The 25,986-nt window shown below is 57.5% G+C and overlaps 1 protein-coding gene across 2 annotated transcripts; it reads left to right on the forward strand.

Annotated features, from left to right (window-relative positions):
• Positions 1-2,660: 2,660 nt before the first annotated feature.
• LOC103300378 (sodium/glucose cotransporter 1-like) lies at positions 2,661-22,841 on the forward strand. Of its 2 annotated transcripts, XM_008157259.3 has the most exons (13): positions 2,661-2,760; positions 3,880-3,939; positions 5,648-5,752; positions 7,559-7,664; positions 8,552-8,632; positions 9,661-9,881; positions 11,277-11,412; positions 13,919-14,026; positions 15,044-15,194; positions 16,205-16,373; positions 17,641-17,856; positions 19,927-20,026; positions 22,344-22,841. In XM_008157259.3, exons 1-13 carry the CDS (start codon positions 2,701-2,703, stop codon positions 22,625-22,627), a joined length of 1,797 nt encoding a protein of 598 aa, XP_008155481.3. In that variant the 5' UTR covers positions 2,661-2,700; the 3' UTR covers positions 22,628-22,841. The 2 variants fall into 2 exon arrangements, with proteins under 2 accessions (XP_008155481.3, XP_054568394.1); XM_054712419.1 differs by lacking the exons at positions 3,880-3,939; positions 5,648-5,752.
• Positions 22,842-25,986: the final 3,145 nt, after the last annotated feature.

Consider the following 25,986-nt stretch of genomic DNA (forward strand, 5'->3'; position numbering starts at 1 on the left):
CCAGTTCTAGCCAGTGTCCTGGGTTTGTCCTGCCTTTGCCCCTGCTGCTTCTCCCCCTGGAGGCTTCTCCCCCTGGAGGCTTCTCCCCCTGGAGGCTTCTCCCCAGCTCTCTCCTGGCTTACTTCCTCGCCTCTTCTGGTATTCCTCAGATCTCCTCTCAGTCTATCCCGGCCACCCAATTGCTGCTTCTTATGCTAGAAAATAACCCTCTAATTACTTTGTTTATTCTCTTCTTCCCAAAAGAAAGTTACCCTCATGAGGGCAAGGGCTTTCTTCTGTTTGACACACCAGTGTGCCCCTAGAACAGTGCCTGGCACCCAGATGGCAATGCACATTTATAGTAATTATTGAATTAATGAATGGTGGCCTTTTCTTTTTAACCCTCATCTGAGGAGAGGGGAGAGAGAGACATATTGACTGGTTGCCTCCCACATGCGCTCCGACTTGGGGTGGGAATTGAGCCTGAGACCCTTCGGTCCAGGGGCTGATGCCCTAACCACTGGCCAGGGCAATGAATGGTGACTTTTTAACCTACCTTTCATTATTAATGTAGTAATATCTTCCTAGGTCTATGTAAACATAGGTAAGTAGATATAGATATTTTATACAGGGTGGGACAAAAATAGGTTTACGGTTGTGAGCACATGAAACACAGTTCATTGTTGTATTATTATTTACTAGAGGCCCGATGCACCAAATCGTGCAAGGGGCTCGGCCCTCGCAGCCCTGGCTTCATCTGGAATGTTGTCTGGATGGTCATCCGGACAGTCGTTCTGCTGTTCAGTCTAATTAGCATATTAGCTCTCTATTATATAGGATTAACGAGAGGCCTGGTGTATGGATTCGTGCACCAGTGGGGTCCCTTCAGCCTGGCCTGCGGGGATTGGGCTGAAACCAGCTTTCCTACATCCCCCAAGGGGTCCCGGATTGTGAGAGGGCGGTTCTTGGGTGACGCACCCCAGAATCGGGCTCCCTCCTCTCTGGTTTCGAGTGCATCATCCAAGAACCGCAGCTGCCAAGTCACCGCAGCTCAGCAGCTCCTGCTTGAGCGTCTGCCCCCTGGTGGTCAGTGTACATCATAGCAATACGTTGGCAGTCGCTTAGGCTTTTGTATATACTGTATTGATTATTGTATTATTTTTCGTATATAAACCTGTAAACCTACTTTTGCGCTACTCTGTATTTATATGCAATTGCATAGTATTATATGAACATTCTTCCTTTTATTTACCATATTATTGGGCAATTTAGGCAGTGTATAATTCTGCAGTATTGTGACAACCGTAATGAATATTCCTAATAGTAAAAATGCCTGTCATCACTTGAGTACTTAGTATGTGCCTCTTTTAAGATTATGTGGCCTCATATTTGTTATTGCTAAGATGTTGATGCCTGTACGTTCTCAACTATGTCTTAGTGCATTTTATGTTTCATAGTTATAACAACAGACTTCTCTGTCTTGTTCAGTGCTCTTGGTATTATGTGCTATTTTATCTTAGGTTAAGATTGTTAGAAACAGTGCTGTTTTTATTTATTTGTTTGCTTGTTTGTTTTTACTAAAAGGCTTTGTTATGTTAATCTTCTCTTGATAATTTGGTTTTAAATGTGTCTCATATCAATAGCATAATAGTTGGATTTTTGTTTTAACAGAGTGGCTGTCTCCACTCTGTTAAAAAGCGATTTTTGGTTTAGAAGGGATTTTGTTCGTTTTAAATGCCACTGGGATTTTTTTTATTTTGAAAGTAACAGCTGTTGGTGGTAAAAAAAAAAAAAAAAGTACAGTCCCAGTGTAGACCTTGAAATTTTCTCCCCTATCCGTCTCTACAACCATAATTCCAGTCCCCAGAAGTATTTTGTTTTATATATATTTTTACCAGAATCTCTCCCATGCATATATAAACATGTATGTGCACAAGCGTAATGTACACACACAATATTTTAATGAGATTATCCTATATAATAAAAGGCTAATATGCAAATTGACCAAACGGCAGAACAAGCGGTCACTATGATGTGCACTCACCATCAGGGGGCAGATGCTCAATGCAGGAGCTACCCCCTGGTGGTCAGTGCACCAAAAGACGGGCTCACGGCTGGTGAGTGCAGCAGCACTAAGGATGTCTAACTGCCGGCAGTTGGACATCCCCCGAGGGCTCCCGGACTGCGAGAGGGTGCAGGCCTGGCTGAGGGACCCCCCCCCCCCAAATGCATGAATGTCATGCACTGGGCCTCTAGTATCATAATATTATTTAACTTTTATGACTTACTAGAGCTCCTTCATTTTTATTTATGCTGCGTTGTATTTCAATGTTTTCGTGTATTTTAACCAGTTCCATATAATGAGTTAGATTGTTACTGTGTTAAAGTATTTCTGAACGATGATGGGTCACACTCCTGCTGACATTCTGCGTCCGTGAGTTGCAGGTCAGCTGGGAGCAGGGGGGGTGGCAGCAGAATGGCTGTTCTACCTTTTTCTCTTCGCTGGCTTCTGACTTAGGGTTGGGGTTTGTGTAGAAGAAGCTCAAATGGGAATTATGCCCAGGAAGTAACCCCTTTTGAAAAACATTGTGAAATCCGGTTTGAGTTTGCATTTGTGAAATTAGTTCTTGGGCATGGACTGAAAGTTTTGATGTGGAATTGTCTTCTGATTACCAGATTGGTGCTTCTCTGTATGCCTCCAACATTGGCCCCGCCCACTTCATGGGCCTGGCGGGCACGGGAGCGGCCTCGGGGATCGCTGTGGGGGCCTTCGAGTGGAATGTAAGTGCCGGGTGTGTGGTGACGAGCCTGCACCGTTACCTTTGTCCAAGGAAAGCTCATAAACATCAAAACTTGCTTCCAACTTTGGGTAAATGTTGACTGCTTCTTGAGAAGGCATGGGAGGAGGGAACCAAGTCTTTAGTTTCTCAAAGAAACCGTGCTAGTTTCTTCTCTTCTTGGTAAAGTAATGAAGAGACAGAGAATATTTATATCCCAGGGACTGTAGGAATACAGTAAATGACTGTTTTAGGGAACTAGTCAGGTGGAGAAAAGATCATATTAACATTTAGATATATGAATATATATCTGTATATACATATGTATGTGTATATCTGTGTGAGTCACATCTTCCTTCTCATGGACAACAAAAATAAAGAATACTTCTAGCCCTAGCTGGTTTGGCTCACTGAATAGAGCTTTGGCCTGCCAACTGAAAGTCCTGGGTTCGATTCCAGTCAAGGGCACGCGCCCCAGTTGCGGGCTCAATCCCCAGTAGGGGGCGTGCAGCAGGTAGCCAATCAATGATTCTCTCTATCATTGATGTTTTCTCTCTCTCTCTCCCTCTCCCTTCCTCTCTGAAATCAATATTAAAAAAATATATATTTTTTAAAAAGAATACTTCTAGCAGAGGGAATTCCAACCCTAGTAAGAAACGCTCAATTTTACAAGCATCTCCTCTCCAAATTTGCTAGCGTCTCCTTCAGATATTCCATTCTTTGTAAAGAAAGCCAGACCCAATTTTAATTCAATTTCAATAACTCGTGTACAGTTTTGGTAGTTTCTCTCCCATTTCTCTGCATGGTTTCTGATTTTTTTCTCTAACTATATTTCATTATAAGTCACCTTCATTTCTATCTGGAAGTAGGCGAACAATGAATACTAATAAATACCTTGAAAATTGGCTCAGGGAGCCCCCCACAATTAAGAATGCACCCTTTACAGGCAAACATCAAGTGCCTGTGAGTGAAGTTCATTGGATGGGAGGTTTCCCATGGGCTGTTATTCTTCGGGTCCCACAGTAGCACCGTAGTCCGGGTCAGAGCAGGTAGTGAGTGAGCTTGTATCTTACCTGAGAGCGTGGCCTGTGTGGGACCCTGATGTTTTCCTTTTTGGTTTCAGTCTCCATTTCTGATCTTTGCTCTTGGTTGGATATTTTCTCCTATCTACATTAAGGCTGGGGTGAGTGTCAATTATCAGTTACTCTCTTTTCTACAATGTTTTTCTTACAGGGGCGGATGGAGGCCTTGACTAGAAGCCCCAGGGGCTTTGTGGGGGTTTTGGAAATGCTTTGTACCTTGAATGCGGTGGCGATTACACAATTGTATACATTTTCCCAAGCTCATAAAACTTTACGTAACATTGGGAGAATTTTACTGAGTGTAAATTATATCTCCTAAAACTGTTAAACTTAAAAATACGCGTGGAGCCCCTGGCCAGTGTGGCTCAGGGGGTTGGAGCATCGTACAGTACTCCGGAAGGTTGCTGGTTCGATTCCCGGTCAGGGCACTAGGTCCCGGGTTCAATCCCTGGCCAGGGCATGTATGTACGTATGTATATTTGTGGAGAGGGCATTAAAAGCGTAACAGGCTCATTTGCCGTGCTGACACTTGCAATTGTGAAGCCACAATCCCAGGAAAATTACCTCCGATTGTGACTGTTATTTTTGAGATGAGGCCTTTCAGAAGTAATCAAGTTAAAACCAGGTCACTGGGGTGGGCCCTGATCCGGCATGAACTCACGAGAAGAGGAAATGCGGAGACAGACATGTACAGAGAGAAGACCCCTCAACAAGCCAAGGAGAGAGGCCCGAACCGGTCCTTCCCTGGTCCTTCCCTCGGCGAGAGCCAACCCTGCCGACGCCTGGGACGGGGGGCGTGCGCTGAGGCCTCTGTCTAACCGATGCAGACGGTGTACACATCTGAGGACCTGCCTGCGAATGAGCTCTGGGTGGCAGGAGAGGATGGAAAGCAAGGGAGCGGCCACAGTCGGAGACTCCGTGTTCCTGAGATGCAGCCGTGGGAGCCCCCGGGCGAGTCTTCTTCAAGCCGGTGGGATTGGGGTTAGACTGGGCGAGGTGGGAGGACGAGCCCATGAAGACATTCGGACAGAAGGTGGGACCGTCCTCACGTGACAGTTACTCACCCCCCTGCGTGAGCCAGGCGCTGCGCTCAGGTCCAGGGATCTAATGACCGCAGAGGCTCACTCCCTGCCCACGATGCACACAGCCTGACGCCTGGGAGCAGAAGTGAACAGGATTGCCTGGGGCGCCAGCACCCCCGCGAGCATTGCTGACACGGAGTCAAGCTCTTCTCTCTCTCACACGCACCTGTTAGATGTGTAGTATGTGATGCAGCAGTTAATTGTGCTCTATGGTTATTTCATAAAAGTGCTTTGTCATCATGAAACATTTTGAATGAACTGGATTTCCTTCTGCTCTCCGAGGATTGCACTCGAAGCAGATTCCAAGCTTCTATATATTTTATTGATTGATTTCAGAAAGGAAGGGAGAGGGAGAGAGAGATAGAAGCATCCATCGGCTGCCTCCTGCACACCCCACACCGGGGATTGAGCCTGCAACCCAGGCTTGTGCCCTGACCGGGAATCAAACCGCGACCTCCTGGTTCCTAGGTTGATGCTCAGTCACTGAGCCCCGCCGGCCGGCCTGGATTCCAAGCTTCTCGAAGGCAGCAGCAGTAGCGCCTGCCCTGTCTGTTTCTCTCATCCTCGCAGCCACTGTGCAGTACAAAGCCAGGGCCGGGACCTGCCTCTGGTCTCCCTGGGCCACTCCCACCCTGGCTGCTCCCCGGGACCACCAGCACGTGGTGAGCTCGGCCGTCCGGTGAGCCTGCAGTGTGTCTGACGGTGACTTCTCTTGTTGCTCCTGCAGGTGGTGACGATGCCAGAATATTTGAGGAAGAGGTTTGGTGGCTACCGGATCCAGTTCCTCCTCGCTATTCTGTACTTATTCCTCTATCTCTTCCAAAAGATCTCAGTAAGTTGTGGAAAAGCCAGCCCAAGAAAGAAAATAAATATCAGTACCCAGGACTGTGCTATATTTGTCCCAGCAGTTCACTCTGGGGCCCCATAAGTTACTTCCTGGCCTCTGCTGTTAAAGCTAGAGCAGAGGAAGAATCTATATATATAAAAGGCTAATATGCAAAGTGTCCCCTTGGGAGTTGGACCAGGAGACTGGGAGGAGTTCAGTCGCTCGCTATGACATGCGCTGACCACCAGGGGGCGGCGCAGAGCATGGCAGGTGACCAGCAGCTGTGGCAGGGCACTGAGGGAGTGAGAGAAGGGGGAGGCGGGGAACCTGATTGGCCCTGATTGCTCGCCAGGCCTAGGGAGCCTACTCGTGCATGAATTTCGTGCCCCGGGCCTCTAGTAGCTTCATAACAGTTTACAAAAGATAAAAGGCAGCGGCGTCTTGCCTTCCGAGCTGAGGTCACAGGACCCTCCTCTGTATCCCCAGAGAACCTGGGGCTTCCTGTGTCGTGTCATTAGGTGATGTCACTCCCCTGTTACAGCCACCCAGGGCTTGCCACCACCCCTTGTTGTGACGGGCAAGGGCTGTGCTCTGCTGTGGTCACCGGCTATAGCCACCCTGCCTGCCTATTGCTTCTCACAGCCAGAGAGCTCTCTCCCCCCGAGGCCGTGCCACCTGTCTTACGTGTCCACAATGTCTCCCCATGTCTTTCAGCGAGCTCCTTGGAAAGGCCTCCATGGGTGCATTGGTCATTCTCTGCGCCATTGCCCAGTTTCTGTTTTTCTTGTAATACGTGTCGCCATGTGAGCGGAATCCATTTGTTTCCTTGCTCTCGGTCTGTCTTCTCCACGTCAGTGCACACTGCCTGAGGCCCAGGGCCGGGCCTGGCTGGTCACTATGCCCCGTGCTGAGAGCATGGATAGCGCCTACACCACTCAATGAAAGTCCTTTGAACAATCCCATGAGCGCCACTTACCACATTACACGGAAACGTCCTGTTTAGTGGTCTGTCTCCATCATTAAGTGTAAGCTACTTGAAGACAGTGACTGACTTTTTAAAATCATTTTTAAAATATATTTTTATTGATTCCAGAGAGGAAGGGAGAAGGAGAGAGAGATAGAAACATCCATGATGAGAGAGAATCGTTGATCAGCTGCCCCCTGCACGCCCCACACTGGGGATCGAGCCCCCAACCCGGGCCTGTGCCCTGTCGGGAAATCGAACTGTGACCTCCTGGTTCATAGGTCAACGCTCAGCCACTGAGCCATGCTGGCTGGGCGACAGCGACTGACTTTCGGTAACCCTGTGTCTTCAGAACACCCCTCTCCCCCCCGACAGGCCACTCCTCATGGTGGTCAGCTTCCTACGGTCCTGGAGCTAAGAAAGCTTCCGCAGTGCGGAGGGTTATAGAGGAGCAGGGACGGTGTGTGGCCTGCACAGCCTGCCGGGTCCCCATCGCCCTGGTGCTGCACAGAGAACATTTGCCGCCTCCTGACCAGCTGGTGCCTCTGCCTTCCCAAGTGGAGAACTCGAATTGCTCCCGCAGCACACGCCCCCCGCGCAGGCGCCAGGGGAGACGGCTCAGTGTGTTAAGCGGGTAATCGGGTTAGCCAAGCCCTCAGGTGCTGGCCTGGGCTGAACTCACGGGGCACAAGCCTTGTTGCCAGCAGAACTTGGGGAGCCCTCACCCAGTGTCCCCTGGTGACGCGGGCCACGTGCTGACGGCGGATGGCTCCGAAGGGCGGTGTCTCTCGGGCCGGTGGGGACCGCGCGGAGAGGGAAGTGCAGCCCGTTGCCTGGTGTCGTTGCAGGTGGAGATCTGCACGGGCGCCATGTTCATGGGGCTGGTCCTGGGGATGGATGTGTACCAGGCCACCATGGTCCTGCTGACCGTCACCGGCGTCTACATGATCTCGGGTGAGGCGGCTAAGCACACGGGTTCCTGTTAACGCCAACGCTCCGCCTCTTGGTGGCGACCTGGTGGACACGGAGGCCGGGTCTTCAGCTTTTGCGTTTTCCTGCGTCTGGAGCGCACATTGCTGAGGCCTGGAGGCTGCGGGGAACAGTGACAGTGATCGGGGCAGGCGTGGCCAAGGAGAGCCCTCGCCTAGGAATGAGGGGTGGTGGGCAGGGGCGGCAGGGATGGTGTGTAGGTGGGGGTGGCCTGGCACAGCAGGCTGCCAGGTGCAAGAATGGGACCCCAGGAAGGGAAGGAGGGGGCGGCAGCCATCAGACAGGACCTCTGTGGGGGCAGTTCTGTCCCCTTGCCTGGGCTCTGAGAGTGAGGACGTGTGTTCCCCAGCCACGGTGCGGATCTGGGACGCGGGAAGTGTCCCTGGCCGGTCACCAGTCGCGTGGAGAGAATCGGGGCTGGGAACGGAACGCACCGTCAGTGTCCTCGGCGTGGCCAGTGCGGGTGGGGCTTGTCCTCCCAGGGGCTGTGTGCAGACGTGTCGGGGTGTCACAGCGGAGAGTGCTGCTGGCATCTGGCAGGGAGAGGCCGGGGTGCTGACTGTTGCTTCCAACCTGGGATGTTAAAGAAACAGACAGGTTTCCCCCCGGGAAACTACCAGGTTTTGGTTCATCCAAAAAGGGGAGAAAGGGAAATGGAGGCATAGCGGGCAAGATAAGAATCCAGCAGGAGGTCCTCACGGGTGTTAGAGAGCTCGGTGCGCCAAGACCCACTGGATTGAAGGACAAAGGTGTGAGGGTGGGATCGGGGGAGACGAGCAGGTGGAATAGGACGCCAGGGCACCTTTCCGCGGAAGAGCCCACGTGGCGTCTGCCCCTCCCTGCCTCCTCAGGTGGCTTTATCACGGTGGTGTACACCGACACCCTGCACGCCAGCATCATCGTCCTGGGCTCCCTCTTGGTGATGGGCTTCGGTGAGTAAACCTTGAGAACCAGGGCTGGGCTCTCCGAAGCTGCTCGCTGCCCTCGGCCTTGTCAGCATCCCCATCTCCAGATGAGGAGACCGAGGCCCTCAGCACCCCAGAGCAGTATCTGAGGTCGTGCTGAAATGTGGGGGCGGGAGGGCTCCGCTTCCTTGAGAGAAAGTCAAGTGCACGGGTCAGGTGAGCAGCTAGATGCGCTGTTACAACGGGAGCACACTGGAAACCAGCACCCAGCCAAGAAGTTACCTTTTTCTTTACTTCCTTTTCCAGCTTGATACCTTTCGTGTCTTTTTCTTGCCTTATTGCCCTGGCCATGGCCTTCGGGACAGTGTTGAATAGAGGTAGAGACAGCAGGCATTCTTGTCTCATTCCCAATATTAAAGGAGAAGTCTTGAATGTTTCACAATTAAATAAAATATTTGCTGTCATTTTTTGTAGACATTCTTGGTCATACTAACATAGCTCCCTTCCATTCTTAGTTTCCTAAGATTGTTCCAGGCTCATAGTACCTCCAGGCCTGGCTAGATCGGGGTTCTGCCTGAGCCAGCGAGACAGACGGCTCCAAACTGCCGCGCTAGCCGAGAACCCCAAAGGAAGAAAGCAGGCCTGTTTGATTTCTTAAACAGGCGAATACATTCTGACTCGCTGAGCGTGGGTCTCCAATCCACTCCCAGGGGCTAGGGAACACTGGCCGGGCGGGTCACATACCCGATTGGGATGTGTGACGAGGCCCACCGAGGCCACACAGGATGGAAGGAGCTGGGAAGAGGGGTTCTGCCACCGGAAGCAGGAGCCGGGGTGCTGGGCACACGGCCACCGGGGTCCCCCGGCCCCTTCCTTCTCTTTGAGAAAAACGGTATCTTTTCTTAGGCACGTGCAGTCTCGACTAATTGCCACTCCCTAGCACTTTACATGTTAGATACAGGTCACCAACCGGGGGCCCGCTGTGCAGTCCCGGTCCTTGGGGTGTGTGCCGTCGTACGGTTTACGGCTCTGATACGTTCTGTGTTGTTTCCAAGCCTTCAATGAAGTGGGAGGGTACGATGAGCTCCTGCATAAGTATCCCAACGCGAAGCCCAGCATAATCCAAGACGGGAACTGGACTGCCGCCCCGGAATGCTACGTCCCTCGCGCCGATTCGTTCCACATCTTCCGGAACGCCATCACGGGGGACCTGCCCTGGCCGGGCGTCGTCTTCGGCATCCCCATCATCAATATGTACTACTGGTGCAGCGACCAGGTGAGGCGCCCGCGGCGGCCCGGTGACCGCGTGGGGGCCGGTGACCGCGTGGGGCCCGGTGACCGCGTGGGGGCCTGCCGCCCTCGGTGGTCAGGTCCGCCTTCGGATCCCTCTTCGCGGCCTGCGTGATGCAGGTGGAATGGTGTTGACAGGCGTTTCTCCCGCAGTGCCATCCACAGCACAACGACTGTTTGTATTTTCTTCTTCTTTCCTGTCATTCTCTAAAACATACTTTTTTGGACACGAAAAAGTGAGTCCGTTCTCCTCAGTTGAGCCAATTAAATGCAGCCAAGCTGCACATCAGTTGGGTTTTTTAAGGACTCAAACTTATTCTGAAATTCTCTGGCTCTCTCAATGGTGGATCATGAAATATATTGTGAAATATTCATACAGTGAAAAGGAAATATAGAAATAAAAAGGAAGTATAACTATATATAGTAACATGGATAAATCTTTTTTTTTTTTTTCCAGAGAAGAAGGGAGAGGGAGAGAGAGAGAGAAATATCAGTGAGGAGAGAGAATCATGGGTCGGCTGCCTCCTGCAGGCCCCCTACTGGGGACTGAGCCCACAACCCGGGCATGTGCCCTGACTGGGAATCGAACCGTGACCTCCTGGTTCATAGGTTGACGCTCAACCACTGAGCCACGCCGGCCGGGCAGATTAACCACTGTGATCATGTTGGTTTACTCCTGTGGACCTTTTCCGACGTATGGAGTCGAGGTGTATGTGCTACTGTTGCATCCTGCGCTGTGTAGTTACCGTCACGCTGTGGGCATTTCCCCGCGTGACTTAGATGTCTTCAGGGATGTCGCTCAGTGCACACATCGAGCTGAATGGTTCTGGGGCTCTGGCCCACGTCTCGGCTTTTTCTTAAGTGCTTCGCCACCTGCCAGCTTGCTGTTCTGCTCGGCCGAGCGCACCCTGCCCCTTACAGCAGGAGCCCATGAAATTGGTCAGCAGACCTCTTCTGGAGGAGATGTTTGCATTTTTAAGGTCTCGACTAGCTCCTTTACATGAGATGAGCGAAGTTGGTCCGAGTTCGGAATGCCCGATTGTGGCCAGGGACCCGCCTTCGCTTTGATTGACGTCTCAGGGCTCTGTTCCTTCTCCCCAGCAGAGACGGTCTGTGGCCCCTAGGAGGGAGTTTCGTCCTTGCTGGGGGACAGGCTGTAAGCACTGCATCAGTGCCCGCCACGAGGCCAAGGTCACGCCCGCCCGCCCTGTCCCCTCCGGCAGCTGTGCACTGAGCAAAGCGCGCTTCCTGGTCAGGCGTCCCCTCTGGCTGGGGTGCCCGGAGACGCCTGGGGGAGGGTCACCACCCTCCTCTCCGCCAGGGGCCGGCTCTGTGTGCCCTGAGAGAGCAGCCCCCCTCACCGTCTGCGCTTCCTCGGCAGATCTTTGTCCAGAGGTGCCTGGCGGGGAAGAACATATTTCATGTGAAGGGCGGCTGTGTCCTTTGCGGGTACCTGAAGCTGCTGCCCATGTTCACTGTTGTGATGCCGGGCATGATCAGCCGCATCCTGTACACAGGTAAAGTCTGGGTCCTGACGTGGTCGCCCCAGTCCACTCCTGCCTTGGAGACCCAGGAGCCGTCTGGGTGACCAGGGCTCCCGCAGTGAACGGGTGTCCGGTGCCCAGCTCGCTGCCGTGGGAGCCCGCGGTGTGGGTGAGGGGTACGCCGAGAGAAGTCTGGCAGAGGCCATGGAGGTGGTGGCTGGAGAGGATTCCAGAGAGAGCCGTTCAGGCAGGGAGGAGCCGACCAGAGCTCCGCGCCAGGAAGGCTGGGTTCCTCCCCTGCCCTGGTCCTGTGGGCGGGTGCCGTGCTGGGATCTGGCGGTGCTGTCCCTGCGCTCACGGCTCCAGAGAGGGCTTGTACCTCATTGCATCCATAAAGCTCAGAGGAGGGGGAACTCCACGTACCCCCAAAGTGCGTCTGACTCTGAGGCCCACATTCTTTCCACTAAATGCTTCGAAAGCATCCCTTTTCCCGTAATGAGCTATCGTAATCCTGTGGACCTAGCCCACCCCTAGTTCTACTGGCTGCTGGCCCTCAGGCCCAGGTTTGTGTATCGGTTCAGCCTGTGGGGAGCACGCGCGCTGTTAGAGGCAGCCAGGGGCACAGAGTGGTCTCCCGGCCGGGCCATGGCCAGCCCACGGGGCAAGCGCTGCTTGTTGCTCAGCCTGTGCAGTGACATCTCTCACCCAGGTCGTCTTCCAGCTGCCCTGAGACACGCCTCTTTTTCTGTTTCTTTTCTTTAATATATTTTATTGATTTCAGAGAGGAAGGGAGAGGGAGAGAGAGAAACATCCATGACGAGAGAGAATCATGGACCGGCTGCCTCCTGCACGCCCTCCACTGGGGATCGAGCCCCAGCCCGGGCCTGTGCCCTGACCTGGAGTTGAACCGTGACCTCCTGGTTCATAGGTTGACGCTCAGCCACCGAGCCCCGCCTCTCTGAGCCCAGTTCCCGTCTAGTTCCAGCAGGAAGGGAGGCGTGCTCTGTCAGCATCCCCGCATCTGGCCTTCGAGGCAGGCAGCGCTCCTGTGGGCCTCGGGTGCCTCTGCATTAGATGGAAACTAGGCCCCTGTGCTCTCCAGGACCCAAGAGCCCTGGCGTCATGCCCCCCCACACACACACACACACACTCCATACTACCGACCACCCCTCCCTGACGGACGAGGTCGGGCAGAATTGCATGTGTTTGGGACTCTGAAAGCTGCCGAGGGAGGGAGGAAGCAGGGGCATAGCTCTCCCCTCTGGCGGAAGTGGCCTCAGGAAGCCGAGGTCCCTCCAGCCTCTGCCGAGAGGTGCATAGAGGTGCTGGAATGCACTGGGGAGAGCCCTGGGGTGCGAGGGCCAGAACCACGTGTCCCGGTCCTCAGGACTGGCCCAGTCACGGACCCACTCAGCGTGCCAAGTGTAGAGAGCCAGAGAGGCACTCGGCGTGAAGGCTTGGCGCCTGCCGCGTTCCTGGAAGAAGACGCCGGCAGCAGCCCGGGTGCTCTCCCGGCCTGATCGGCCCTCCCGCCACGTCGGCCACGCGCTGCCTCTGCGTCCAGTGTTCTCCGGAGCCCCGTGACGGTGTTTGTTTAAAGTGACCTGCCTTTTGGGTCCTCTTTCTTCTGGGCTGCGCCACCTTCAGGCCGTCCGGGGCCAGGACCGTCACAGCAGCACAGCCTCTGTCCCACCAGCTCACCCCCCAAAGCAAGGGCGCTTCCTCTCCCCGTGGTTCCTGCAGGAATCCCAGGGGCGTCCTCGCGAACTCCCGTGGGTGACAGGCACCAGGCATGGTGACCAAGGAGCAGGAATTCCCAGAATGGCCAGGCCTGGCTCCTGGCCCCCCAAGCCACACCAGGCAGGCTGAGGTTCCGGTGGCAACGCGGTGGGGGGCGGGGAGGGGGGGGGGGGAGCAGAGTGGGCGGGTGCAAGCGGCCGTGCGCTGTGCCGCCCCCTTGAGCTTCCACACGCTTTCTCCGGGAGCTTGGTAACCGCTTCCTAAGCCAGACAGCTGTCCCCCCAAACCTGGCGGTAGCCTGCCTCCTCCTGGCTGGTGTTAGTTCACTGGGGGTTCCTCACGGGGCAGCTCTGTATCCTGGGTGTAAGCTCCTGAAGGGTACAGCACAGTCCCTCCCTTTACTTCCCTTTGTCCGGAATTTCCTCCCAATACCCTGAAACCGCACCCTATCGGGGCCAAGGGCGTAGGGTTAGGAGTTGCTCACACATTAGGTGAATAATCCTTTTGCTTTCCGAACAAGTAGCTGCATCATTAAAAGACGGGTCAGGGTCCCGGGACCGGCTTTGGGTCAGGCAGTGAATTGGTAGAAGCATCCACTTCCTTGACGCCTCAGCGCCGACCTCCTAGCTTTTGTCTCTACCCCCAGCTCCCCAAGAGTGGCTAGGATCGTGAACTGGAAGCGTCACCAGTCACCCCAGAACCTGTCAGATGAGGAATCTGTCATCCCCATTGCGTTCCTCTCCCTGAGCTCAGGTTTTAGAGCTCCGGGCCCGACATGCTGGCTTCTCTCTGTCTGCAGACAAAGTGGCCTGCGTCACACCTTCCGAATGCGAGAAGCACTGCGGCGCCAAGACCTCCTGCAGCCCCATCGCCTACGCGCTGCTCATCGTAGGGCTGATGCCCAAAGGTAAGGAACGGGCCCCGCCCCGCCGGCCAGCTCCACGCTGGGCGTCGGCCTGTGAGCCAGGAGGCCACGCTTCCATTCCCGGTCCGGGCACAGGCCTGGGTTTCAGGCGTGATCCCGGGGGGGAATGCAGGAGGCAGCCGATAATGACTCTCTCATCATTGATGTTTCTCTCTCTCTCCCTCTCCCTTCCTCTCTGAAATCAATAAAAATGTATTTTTAAAATATTGAAAAAGAAGAAGAAGAAAGAGATGGACCTGCCAGGCCACAGAGACCCGGGATCTGTGTGCGCCTTGGAGCGTGGGGCTCGGGCTGGGAGCCGTCCCTCTGGTGGAAACGGAGGCATGAGTGGGGGCTGTAGGGCTCCTGGAGCAGGGCAAGTCCAAGGACACGGGGTGTGCCTGCCGAGCAGCCCATCATGTGCCTGGGCCTCACTGCAGTGGCCTTCAGGCTCCCAGCAGGTCGAGATCTCTGCCCGTGGTCGCCTGGCAGGTCACAGGGCTCGATTGTTAGGGTTATCGCTAACGTCGGGGGAGCACTCTGCATTGGGAATCGCGCTGACCCGTCTGCTTATCTTAATCTTAACAACAGCCTGTGGCAAGTGCTTTTGTGCCCAGTTTACAGACGAAGACACTGAGGCACCAGGAGCAGCACCACTTGTCTGGAGTCTGACCTTCTCCGCGCCTCTGGCTCCTCGTCTGTAAGGGGAGGCAGCGGCGGTGTCTGTCGCACAGGGTGGGCGGGGGATCGGCAGGCTGATGCCTAAGAAATGTTGTGGTTAAGGTAACCCTCAGGAGAGATTGGCTCCATTATTACATCAAGACACAGCAGGAAGCGGGTAAGTCTCTCACAAAGCAAGGACAAATGTAACGTGTTCATCTCTGCGATGAAATTTCACTCCAAGCAGAACTTGCCTATTTTGTGGAGAAAATGCGGCACCTGGACAGGTTCCTTAGGAGGCTCCCCCACCTCCCCGCGTGGACAGAGCCGGAGGCCCAGGAGACGTCCCTTCTCTTGCAGGTGCCCGAGGCCTGATGCTGTCCGCGCTGTGGGCGTCGCTCATGTCCACCCTGACTTCCGTGTTCAACAGCGCCAGCACCCTCTTCACCGTGGACATCTACACCCAGATCCGGCCCACGGCCACCGAGAGGGAGCTCATGGTGACAGCCAGGTGAAGGACTGCTCTACCGCCTCAGTCACTGCTGGCCGCGACGCGTGGCCCAGGGTCATTGCATGAAACATTTAGACCGTAAGACCACCTCTGGAATCAGCCTGTCTGTACACAGGATGATTCTGTATATTTTTGCTGCCGTTTTGCAATGAAGATGTATTGCTTTTATAATCACATAGAAAATTTACTTGGGAAAAGAATTAAGTAATTACCGAGAAAAGTTAGCATAGTTTCCTGTCGCTCCAAAATAGTCCTTGTGAGGACATTTACATACAGTGTCTCGTCATCTCTTTTAGTCCTCATGCCATTGAAGGAAGTTCTGCTGTCTTATTCTCTTTGGGGAAGTGGGGGGAGGAGGCTGAGAGAAGGGAATTGACCTATGTAAGGTCCCACGGTAAGTGGGAGGGTTCGTCCATCTTAGAGCCACACAGCACCATCCTCGGCCTGGAGTGGGGACACAGCCCTGCACAGTGCGGCCCTGTCTCTCTCCCAGAGGTGTCACGGTGACTGCCCTTGGGCCACGTCCAGCCTGCGTGCATGTCACGTGGCCTAATGTGTCTCGATGCTTCCTTTCTCTTGCATGAAGAAGCATGTAGCTCATCTCCTTTCTCTCTCTAATCCCTGCTTCTGAGGTTGTCTTTTCATTCCGACTAGCAGTCCATAGTCGGAAGGTACTTTTCTGAGAAATGGATAGTTTTCATGGATTACATATTTTAAGCATGACTGCCTCAAACACACCCTGCAAATACGGGAAAAGCCTATCCCTGATTCAGGAACAGGCGAACGAACAGTTTTGTCGTCGTCGTTCAGAAGTTGAAGGGTTTTTGTCTGCAGCCACACGGCCCTGTTAGTGTTTCGGGGTGTGGCTGTCTCCGCTGCCCCACACTTCGGAATGGGCACTGGAGTTTAACCTGAGGAATAACTGAGTTAATCGTTTATGGCTTGTAGACATTTTATTGGCAAGGGGGGAAACGCACCCAACTGCCATTGACTGTTGGTTTAATTTGCAGGTTTTTTGTTATCATCTTACTTATTGTCACCATCATCTGGGTCCCTATAATTCAAGCGATAAACAGTGAACAGCTGTTTGACTACATGCATGCGGTTAAGAGTTACCTGGTGCCCCCCATCACTGCCATCTTCCTGCTCGCCATATTTTGCAAGAGAGTCACTGAGCAGGTAGGCGGGTTGTTGTCTTGGCCAGAGTTGCCCGGGGGAGGTCGCTAGTGCTCCAGGGTCCACAGCGTGGCATCACGTGCTTCCTGAGAGATGGTTTCCTCCCGGAGAGATGGGCCTGCGGGAAAGGCCGGCTCTGATTGGTGTCCCTCCCTTCGCACCGCAGCCCGCCCTCCCGCACGTCTGGCTGTGGGAAACGGCCGCCGCCTGCCTCTGTGTTGGGATGCGTCTCGCTCAGAGGTTTCACGTGCACAGGGGGGTGTACAGTTGTGGCTCCCCCCACCTTCCCTGCAGTGAGGGCCACCTCTCCCAGCCACGCTTTAAGCAGAGATCCCAGGAATGGCTCAATGGTGCTTTCATCAGACTTTGAAAGCACAATTTGTCAGAATTTTTTATTTTTTGTTTGAGTCATATTTTTTTTTTTTTTTTTTTTTAAATATTTTTTTTTATTGATTTTTTACAGAGAGGAAGAGAGAGGGATAGAGAGCCAGAAACATCGATGAGAGAGAAACATCGATCAGCTGCCTCTTGCACACCCCCTACTGGGGATGTGCCCGCAACCAAGGTACATGCCTTGACCGGAATCGAACCCGGGACCCTTGAGTCCGCAGGCCGATGCTCTATCCCCTGAGCCAAACCGGTTTCGGTTTGAGTCATATTTTTAAAAATATATATCTTTATTGATTTCAGAGAGGAAGGGAGAGGGAGAGAGAGAAACATCAATGATGAGAGAGTCATTGATCGGCTGCCTCCTACATGCCCCACACTGGAGATCGAGCCTGCAACCCAGGCCTGTGCCCTGACCCAGAACTGAACCGTGACCTCCTGGTTCATAGGTCGACACGCAACCACTGAGCCACGCCGGCCGGGCTCCAGAGACACTTGAGAAGTAGAGCCAGCAGAATTGGCTAATGGGTGGGAGGTAGGGCAGGATCGAGAGGGAAGAACAGGGATGAGCAACCAGGGAGATGGAGGTGCCCCTTACAGGACGGGGAGGACTAGGTCTCTCTGGACACATCGCGTTGGAGGTACCTGTGTGTGACCCACCTTACAAGCATGCGCAGTGTTTCTGGCGTTCTGTCTAGCCTAAGGGGGCGCGCACGTTCTCAGGTCTGTGTTCAGCCCAGAAGGCACCCCACCCTGGTGCTCACAGTGCTCCTGTGTGTGGGGGGGGGCTTAGGATGACAAGGTTGGCTTCGGGGAGCTGGCTGAGGGGGCTGTGGCTCCCCCCACGCCCTCTCAGTGACCCTCGGGGCTCCTCCCCCGGCAGGGGGCTTTCTGGGGGCTGATCGGCGGACTCGTGATCGGCTTCATCCGCATGGTGTCTGAGTTTGCCTACGGACGCCAGACCTGCTCGGCAAACAGCAAGTGCCCTCCGATCATCTGCGGCGTGCACTACCTCTACTTCGCCATATTCCTCTTCATCGTCAGTCTCCTCACCATCATGGGCATCTCCTTGCTCACGGACCCGATTCCGGACAAGCACGTAAGTCCTGCCCCGGGTGTTCGGGTCAGCCGCCGGCCCAGGGGCCCAGCAGCAGGACCTGGGCTCTGCCAGCGGGGCCAGGCCGAGTCCCTGCGCTTGCTTTGAAAGGGGAGGGCGGGGCCAGGCATAGGGGAGGGACCAGACTCAGGCAAGTCAGCAGAAAGGGCCCTGCCTCACACGAAACGGAACTAACCCCTCCAGCAGCCCTCTGCCAATCGGTACTCACACCGAGTGGGAAGTTGGCTTTTAAAATACACACTTTCCCTGGAGTGTGGCGTTCCCTAACCTCGCTGTGAATGAACAGAATCAGGTCAGGCCCAGCTGCCACCACCCAGAGACAAGTAAGCCAACGGGAGGGGGGACAGTCCTTTGGGCAGCTGCCTGCGCCCGCTCAGGTGGGCGTCTCCCGGCTCACCTGGCCCGGTGTTCACGCGTCCCAGTCGCCCCGGTGGAGATGAGAAAGCCTGGGCTCAGAGCAGGTAAGTCCTTGGTCCGAGGTGCCAACCTAGTAAATGGCACAGCACCTCCGACGGCCCAGCACAGCCGGCAGGCCGCAGGACGGGGCATGGCCAGCCAGAAAGCACAGGAAGGTTCCAGGTGGCCAGTCTCGGAGCTCAGAAGGGAAAAGCATCTGGAACACCTAATGCCTTTCCCGCGCCTTCGCCTGGGGGGTAGGGAAAGCCGTGAGCTGCAAGACTGCTTCAGGGCCCGGCCTCCCCTGGCCTCCGCTGGGCCTCCGCTGGGCCTCTGCTGGGCCTCCCCTGGCCTCCGCTGGGCCTCCCCTGGGCCTCCCCTGGGCCTCCGCTGGGCCTCCGCTGGCCGCACTGCTGCTGAGCAGCTCCACTTGCTCCTTCCCTCTTGCACACACAGCCCCGTTGGAGGAGGGAGAGAGCCATTGTGGCTGGGGGGGGGGGGGCAGCCAGGGTTGCCGGGGTGCAGGCCCAACACACGTCACCCCGCCATCGTGACAGCGGGAGAGTTCCCTGCTCTGGCACCTTGCGAAGCTGGGGGTGATGGGCGTGACCCCTTCCCTTACTCTCACCTCTTGGTTTTGCCTGCTTCTCAGGCAACCAAGCGCTGGTTGAGTGTGTCCCACCGCCTGGCAGTGTTTATGGGTCAGTGTCCGTGTCCAGGCACTGGGCCAGGCCCCTGCTCACCACCCCCGGGAGGCGGGACAGCGGTGAGCCCAGGCCCCTCCCGAGCACCGGGACCTGGAAACGGCGCGAGGGTGTCGTTGGGAAGGCAGATGTGTACACACGGCATCCCCAGGGAGCAGCTAAAGGCTGAGCCGGCCTCTCCTTAACACACGGAAGTTTAGTGCCGGCACTTGAACCCGAGAGGCGGGCGCAGGCGGGTGCTGGGGGGCTGGCGGGGAGGGGCCCTGCCTCACTCACACCCCTGCCAAGTCTGAGGGTGGGCTGAGCTTCACCTCCCCAGGCTGGTGTGCGAGAGGGTCACACCTGTTCCAGATCGGGTGGCGGGAAGGCCACTTAGTGGTGCTCCTGCTGACCCCAGTCCTTGGGGCGGGAAAGCAGCGATCGCCTGGGTCTTGCTCCTCCCCAAGGTCGCCACACGTTTTCAGGAAAGAACAGTCGCAGACCAGGGGCAGGGATGCTCCCTTGTGCGCCGGGCGCGGCAGGGCCAGGTCACAGGAACCCGGGAAGAGCCTCTGGGGCTGAGCCAGTGCTGTCTCTGCCGGCGGCCGGCGGCCGGGAGGGTCCGGGAGAGCAGCGCCCGTCCCGGCGGGTCTGTCCCTTCCATCCAGGGAGAGGGCCTCCGCCGCCGGGGTGCAGACCAGCGGGGACGGGGCTGCTCTCACCCTGGGGGCACAGGCTCCTGGGCCCTCAGAGCCCGAAGGGGCCCTGAGCGAGTACAGAGGCCTGGGGAGGGGTTGCAAGAACTCCATGGCGGCCGAGGGCCCTGCTTTCCCCACCCCCATTCCTCCCGTTTGTGTTGGAGTTTAAGGACCGGGTCCCTTTCAGTCCCTCAAGCCCCGGTGCCCACCTGCCAGCCGTGGCACTGTAGGCCGGTGTGGCAAGGCCTGAGTGGGCACTGTCGCTCCCTCCCCAGCTGCACCGGCTCTGTTGGAGTTTACGCAACAGCCAGGAGGAAAGGGTGGACCTGGATGCAGAGATGCAAGTGAGGAGAACTGCACTGCAGATGAAACCCGGTGAGGAGGAGCCGCAGCCTGGGGGATGGGGCTGGGGGGGGGGAATGCTGGAGGGGGAAGGGACCTGCGCTGCCTCCCAGCACCCCGCCACCAGCCCCACCTCCGGAAATGCGTTCCAGGCAGAGGCCCTGGCTTTCCTGTTCCTTTCGATGCCTTGGGGGCCTGTGGCTGCTGAGGGAGAGGCCTCTCGGACGGACGGACGTCTCTGCTGAGTGGTCTGGCTGCAGAGACCCACGTGGGAGCCGTCAGCCAGAGCACTGGGCCACCCCTAGAGGGCGGGGCAGGGGGAGGAGGAGAGAAGGGGTCCCTCCCCTCGTGAAGCGCAGGGGCATCCAGGCCACCGGGAGGAGCCAGTGGGGGGTGCGGGGAGGACAGTGCTTGGTGACCTGGAAGCATTGCAGGGCGGCTGACCCACCACTGAGGCAGATGCTGACGGCGAGGAATGACGCCTGAGAACCGGCTGCTGGCTTAGCCACCGAGAGCAGCATGGCGGGGGAGATGGTCTGTAAGGGGGAGCAGCCCCACCTAAGAGGGCGCCAGGTCCGAGGACAGCTAGGCCTCATCCAAGCAGGAATTGAGAGAGCATTCCAGGCGGAAGCGCGGGCCTGCGGGCCCAGAGGAAGGGTCCCGGCGGGTCAGGTCAGGAAAGGACGGTGCCTGAGCTTCTCGGACCCTGACGCAGCAGGATGAGGCCTAAGGGGATTACCCTGAGTCCAGGCAGGGGGTGCGGGGGCGGGGGGGGGGGGCTGTGAGACTGGGGGAGGGAGGGAGGAAAGAGGCTGCCGGAGGAGAAGGCAGTGCCTGAGGGGCCCCTCTGACACGTGCAGAGGAGACCTGGGGTGGGTGGGCTCCTGGGACTTCTGCCCGGCCAGTGGGGTGGGGGGGGGGTGACCCCATGAGCAAGGCTATCTATCACCTGGAGGATGCAGGCTCCCTGGGCATTGCTCTTCTCTAACGGGAGACTGGCTCGCTGCGCCCACAGGGTGCCCGGTGCTCGTTCTGGGGCACCTCTCGATGCCTCTTCTCCCCATCCCACTGTCACGGGTGGTGGTGACAGTGGCTAACATTGACCGCCCATTTGGGACGTGCCAGCGCTGTCACAATCATGCCCATACGTGAGAAGTGCCGTAGTTACTTCACAGATGGGGCGACTGAGGCACTGAACAGTTAATGACGTGCCCCGGGTCCACAGAGGACTAGGCAGTGGTGGACCTGGGATCGGACCCAGGCAGCCCGACTCCAAAGTGTGTGCCCTTGGCCACTGGCCCATCCCGCCTCCCATCCCGCTGCTCTGAGGCTGTTGTCAAGTGATTGGTCACCTTTCACATGCGCCTCCTCTTCGGGCCTGGCAGCTGCGGGCGGTGTGATGACGTGCATCTGAGGAGCAGGCCAGGGTGTGCTGCTCAGGCCTCTCAGCACCCATAGCAGATGCCGCTGTCCCCGGCCTGGGTCCTCCGGCTGCAGCCACCCTCCCCCTGGAACGGGCTCCTCCGTCCCTGGCGATGGGTTCCACATTCCTGGTGCCACCTCGGCCTCAGGAGCAGCTGGCTTGGAGGCTGCCCAAGGCACAGAGCGCGTTCCGGGCACACTGCTGGGCATCCGCTCCCACTGAACCACGCTTGACGCCAAGGAGGAAGCCGCCCCCAGGCCGCTGCTGGGGCGGAGGGACGCGCCGGCGCTGGCCGTGGTGCTGACCGCGCTGAGGAGCGCTGTGCTGACAGGGGCCAAGTTTCAGCCCCAGAGTTAGGTGTTCACACGGAGTCAGCCTCGAGAAATCTCCTGTAATCCTTAGACCTCCCCCGTGCCCCCTGGGAGACACCACTGACCCCCCCCCCCCCCAGGCCTGCAGAGCCTCATCCTGGGCCCGAGACGTTCCTCGACGTGGCGAAGGCGGCAGTGTCTGTCAGGAATCCGTCCTCATCCACGGGGGAGGGAGGTGCCTGCGGAGGGCGGGGGAGCACCCGCTTGCCCTCGGCCTGCAGAGCTGCGTTGGGCTGTGTGGCCGGGACAGGGGTGTGGGCATGTCGAGCCACCCTGGGTCAGCCTGCTCTGTGACCAGAGGCCCCTGACCTCTCCGCCACCCAGTCCAGGGGCCCTGGGCCCAGCCGAAGGCTCTGCCCCTAGACGGCAAGCGTGGCCCAGGCAGCCCCACTGCCCCCACATGCTCCCCTCAATCTAGTCCCCTCTCCCCGTCTCTGCGGGTGGTGGTAGGTCCCTTAGCAGGGGCCGGGGACTGTTCACATCAGAGCAAGGCTGAGATGGGACCCCCTACGGAGTGTTTGCGCCTGCGCCTCCTGACCTTTGCCCTCTGTTCCAGCGGTAAGAAAGAGGACCGAGGGCTGCTTCTGGAATGCCTTGGACATATACTGTGGCCTGGAGCCGAGGCAAAGCGCCAAGCTGGCCCCAGAAGAGGAGACCGAGGCGACGACGACGACGACGGAGGAGCACGGGGCCACGTCCGAGGAGCCCGAGCAGAGCGACTCACCGGAAGGGACTAAGCCCCCGGAGGCGCTGGAGGCGCCATTCTGGGGGAAAGTTGCCGACAGCAGCGGGCTCTTCTTGCTCCTGATCACAGCCATGTTCCACATGCTCTACCACTGACGTGGCCCGCACGGAGGGAGAGGCCCGCGGGGGTGGGCCCCGGGTCACTAATGAAAATGCCCCAGGCGCCAGCAGGTGCCACCAGCGCAGGCTGCGTCCTCAGGGACAGCAGAGTCCACCAGGCGCAGGGCCACGCGGCGAGAGCGTCTGCCTCGTGACGCCAGGACTCACTCCTCCAAATGGCTCTCCCGATAAACACTGACTTTCACTTCGAGTTCATTCTGCTTTTCGTAGCTAGATGTACTGGGGTTTTGCTTATGTTTATTTTACTGTCACCACGTCCTTCCTGTACCCGACCTCCACTTCCTGTTCTCTCCTCCTGTTTAAATGTGCGGCCCCGCGGGCAAAGATGCTGTGTGGTGTGAGCACCCCCGTGCTGTGTGGCGTGAGCACCCCCGTGCTGTGTGGTGTGAGCACCCCCGTGCTGTGTGGCGTGAGCACCCCCGTGCTGTGTGGTGTGAGCACCCCCGTGCTGTGTGGTGTGAGCACCCCCGTGCTGTGTGGTGTGAGCACCCCCGTGCTGTGTGGCGTGAGCACCCCCGTGCTGTGTGGTGTGAGCACCCCCGTGCTGTGTGGCGTGAGCACCCCCGTGCTGTGTGGCGTGAGCACCCCCGTGCTGTGTGGCGTGAGCACCCCCATGCTGGGCTCCTGCCACACATGTGCCCACGGATGACATGCAGGCCAGCTGGAGCGCATCTGCCTGTGGATGGGAATGGGGGCTCCTGCTGGGCCAGGGCAGGGGCTGAGGCAGCCTCCGCCCCAGCAAGCAGGCTCCCCTCGCCCTCCGCACCGGCTGAGCTGCCGTGCCATCCTTGCCAGGCCCTGCCCAGCCGTTGGGATGGTACTGGAGTTGGGTCCAGGGGTGAGGGTCCCTTGAGCTGTCCCACAGGCCCCTCCTAGTCCTCAGACCTGAGAAAAGGGTTTGCGCCTTTAGGAGCCTCAGTGCTTGAAGCGATTGGGGAGACGCCGCCATCACACCCCGAGGGGCACTAGCACGGCAGCTAGCTCCCCGTCCCCAGGCTCAGTCTTATTTTTTAAATGTATTTTTATTTCCGAGAGGAAGGGAGAGAGAGAGACATCAAGGATGACAGAGTCATGGGTCGGCTGCCTTCTGCACGCCCCCTGCTGGGGATCAAGCCCGCAACCCGGCATGTGCCCTTGACCAGAATCAAACCCAGGACCCTTCCGTCTGCCGGCCGACGCTCTATCCGCTGAGCCCTCGTTTAATTCTGGAGCTGCCATTTTTGAGTTCCTGCGATATGCCAGATGCAGCCAGAGAACAGCGTGAGCAGAGCACGTGGCCTGGGGCACCCCAGTGGACTCAGGGTCACAGAAGGCCTGCGAGCCAGGCCCCTGCCACCTAAACGGCTGCCAGCGCTTCGGGTGCCGGCTGCCCCTCACCCGGGCAAGGCCAGGACCGCCGCAGGGGCACCCTGTGGGAGAGGAGAACTGGCCCGTTTCACACAGGAGACCGGGGCTCGGCGAGGGTCCCCATAGGTAGGGAGTGGGGTGAGGCCTGCAGCAGTCTGCCGACACCCAGGCCTCGCTGGCCCCCGCGCACTGTGTACGCTCCGGAGCGCCTGGGGAAGGCCCAGGCAGGCCCAGCCACGCAGGGACCCCAGGAGCGGAGGCCCGTGTCCGGCAGGTGAGCCTGGGCGGTGTCGAGGGAGAAGAGCGGGCCTAGAGGACAGCTGTGAGGAACACCGAAACCCTGGCTCCCGAGGACTCCACCAGCTCCACGGGAGGCAGCGTCCACGGCTGGGCCCCGCACCTGTCCGTCCCGCAGAGCACGGGTCCTGGCAGCGGGGAGGCAGTCCCCTTGGGGGGGGCCTTGGGGAGGCTGTGGCTGAGGCGAGATGGGGACATGAGGGATGGGAGCCCCGGCCGGCCCTCCTGTTTGCCTAAAGAAGAGGTTTCCCCTGACCCAGCTGGGCCCAGCAGCCAGTCCCCGCCCGGCCAGGGTGGCTCAGTGGTTGAGCGTGGACCTAAGAAGCAGGAGGTCAGTGTTCGAGTCCCGGTCAGGGCACAGGCCCGGGTTGCAGACTCGATCCCCAGTGGGGGGCGTGCAGGAGGCAGCCGGTCCATGATCCTCTCTCATCATGGATGTTTCCATCTCTCCCCCTCTCCCTCTCTCTCTGAAATCAACATTTTTTCTTTAAGACACAAATAGGCCCTCTTGGACCGGCTCAGGCTAACCCTCTAGTTCCAGGGACAGGACTTCTGTTTCCTCTAGGGAAGGGAAGGCCCCGTCGCCGGAGGACAGCGGGGGCGCTCACTGGGGAATGCTGGCTCGGCTGGTGTTTACTTGGGGGGAGTGGGCATGCCAGGAGCCAGGGGGGTCCTGTCCCACAGGGAACGTGACTGCTGGGAGGTGATAGAATGAGGGAGACCTTGGCGGAGGCAGGGAGCCCCCAAAAGCTCACGGGGAAAAATTAAGGCTCGAGCTCAGCCCAGACGAATGAGTCCAACCCTGGAGCTAAGCCTGCGCCTGCAGCTTCTCCGGCAGAGGTCAGAGCTGGCTGGAGACCAGTCACCCCGCCGAACCAGGCAGCGACGGGTGGGGGAGATTACGGGGTCCCCCTGCAGACCTAACCTCCCCCTCCCCCCAGCTCTTCTGCCACCTCAGCCAATTTCTCTGGGGGAGAAGCAAACCAGGCCTGGGCCAGGCCCACAGCAGGGAGGCTGGGTGGGGCGGTGCCAGGAGGCTGCCTGGAGCTCAAGGGGTGGGGGTGGGGGCCCTCCTGCCCGAGGAGGGAGGGTCGCCTGTTTGGGAGGAAGGGCTTAGGAGAACCGCCCTGAGCATCCCCGGGAGGCCTCGGGCAGCACCGCCTTCAGCGAGAGCGCACACGGTGGCACCTTTTTTTTTTGTTCATCCTCATCCGAGGGTATTTTCCCATTGATTTTTCAGAGAGAGGGAGAGACAGAGAGAAACATTGATGTGGAGAGACATCAATCGGACGCCTCCTACACACGCCCCAACCAGGGCCCGGGAACCTGCAACCGAGGTACGTGCCCTTGACCGGAATCGAATCCAGGACCCTTCAGTGCGAGGGCCGAGGCTCTAGCAGAACTGGCTAGGGCTGGGGTGACACCTTTGACCTTCCTGCTACCAGTGTGGGAGGGAGCAGACCTGGCTGAGCAGGGCCGTGCCCAGCCACATTCCGTGGGCCTGGTCAGTCCCGTGTCCAAAGCTTGGATAATGCCTGGTCCAACTGTGTCCCTTCCCCCAACTCCCCGCCCCCATGTCTTGTCCCTGGAAGGCTCAGCCCTGCCCTCTACCTGCTGAGGGGACTCTTGGCCCCAGCAGAGAGCAGCGCTGCCTCCCACCTGTACCTGGACCCTGGGTTCAGCCTGTGCCG

The sequence above is a fragment of the Eptesicus fuscus genome, chromosome 23 (genome assembly GCF_027574615.1).
Source record: "Eptesicus fuscus isolate TK198812 chromosome 23, DD_ASM_mEF_20220401, whole genome shotgun sequence".
Lineage (NCBI taxonomy): Eukaryota > Metazoa > Chordata > Mammalia > Chiroptera > Vespertilionidae > Eptesicus > Eptesicus fuscus.

Excerpts from the sequence above, each read along its gene's own strand:
- LOC103300378 (XM_008157259.3), top strand. The coding sequence starts at position 2,701 with ATGGGCCTGGCGGGCACGGGAGCGGCCTCGGGGATCGCTGTGGGGGCC. Across the intron at positions 5,753-7,558 it reads ATCTCTTCCAAAAGATCTCA|GTGGAGATCTGCACGGGCGC; the intron begins GTAAGTTGTGGA and ends GTGTCGTTGCAG. Across the intron at positions 20,027-22,343 it reads TGCACTGCAGATGAAACCCG|CGGTAAGAAAGAGGACCGAG; the intron begins GTGAGGAGGAGC and ends CCTCTGTTCCAG.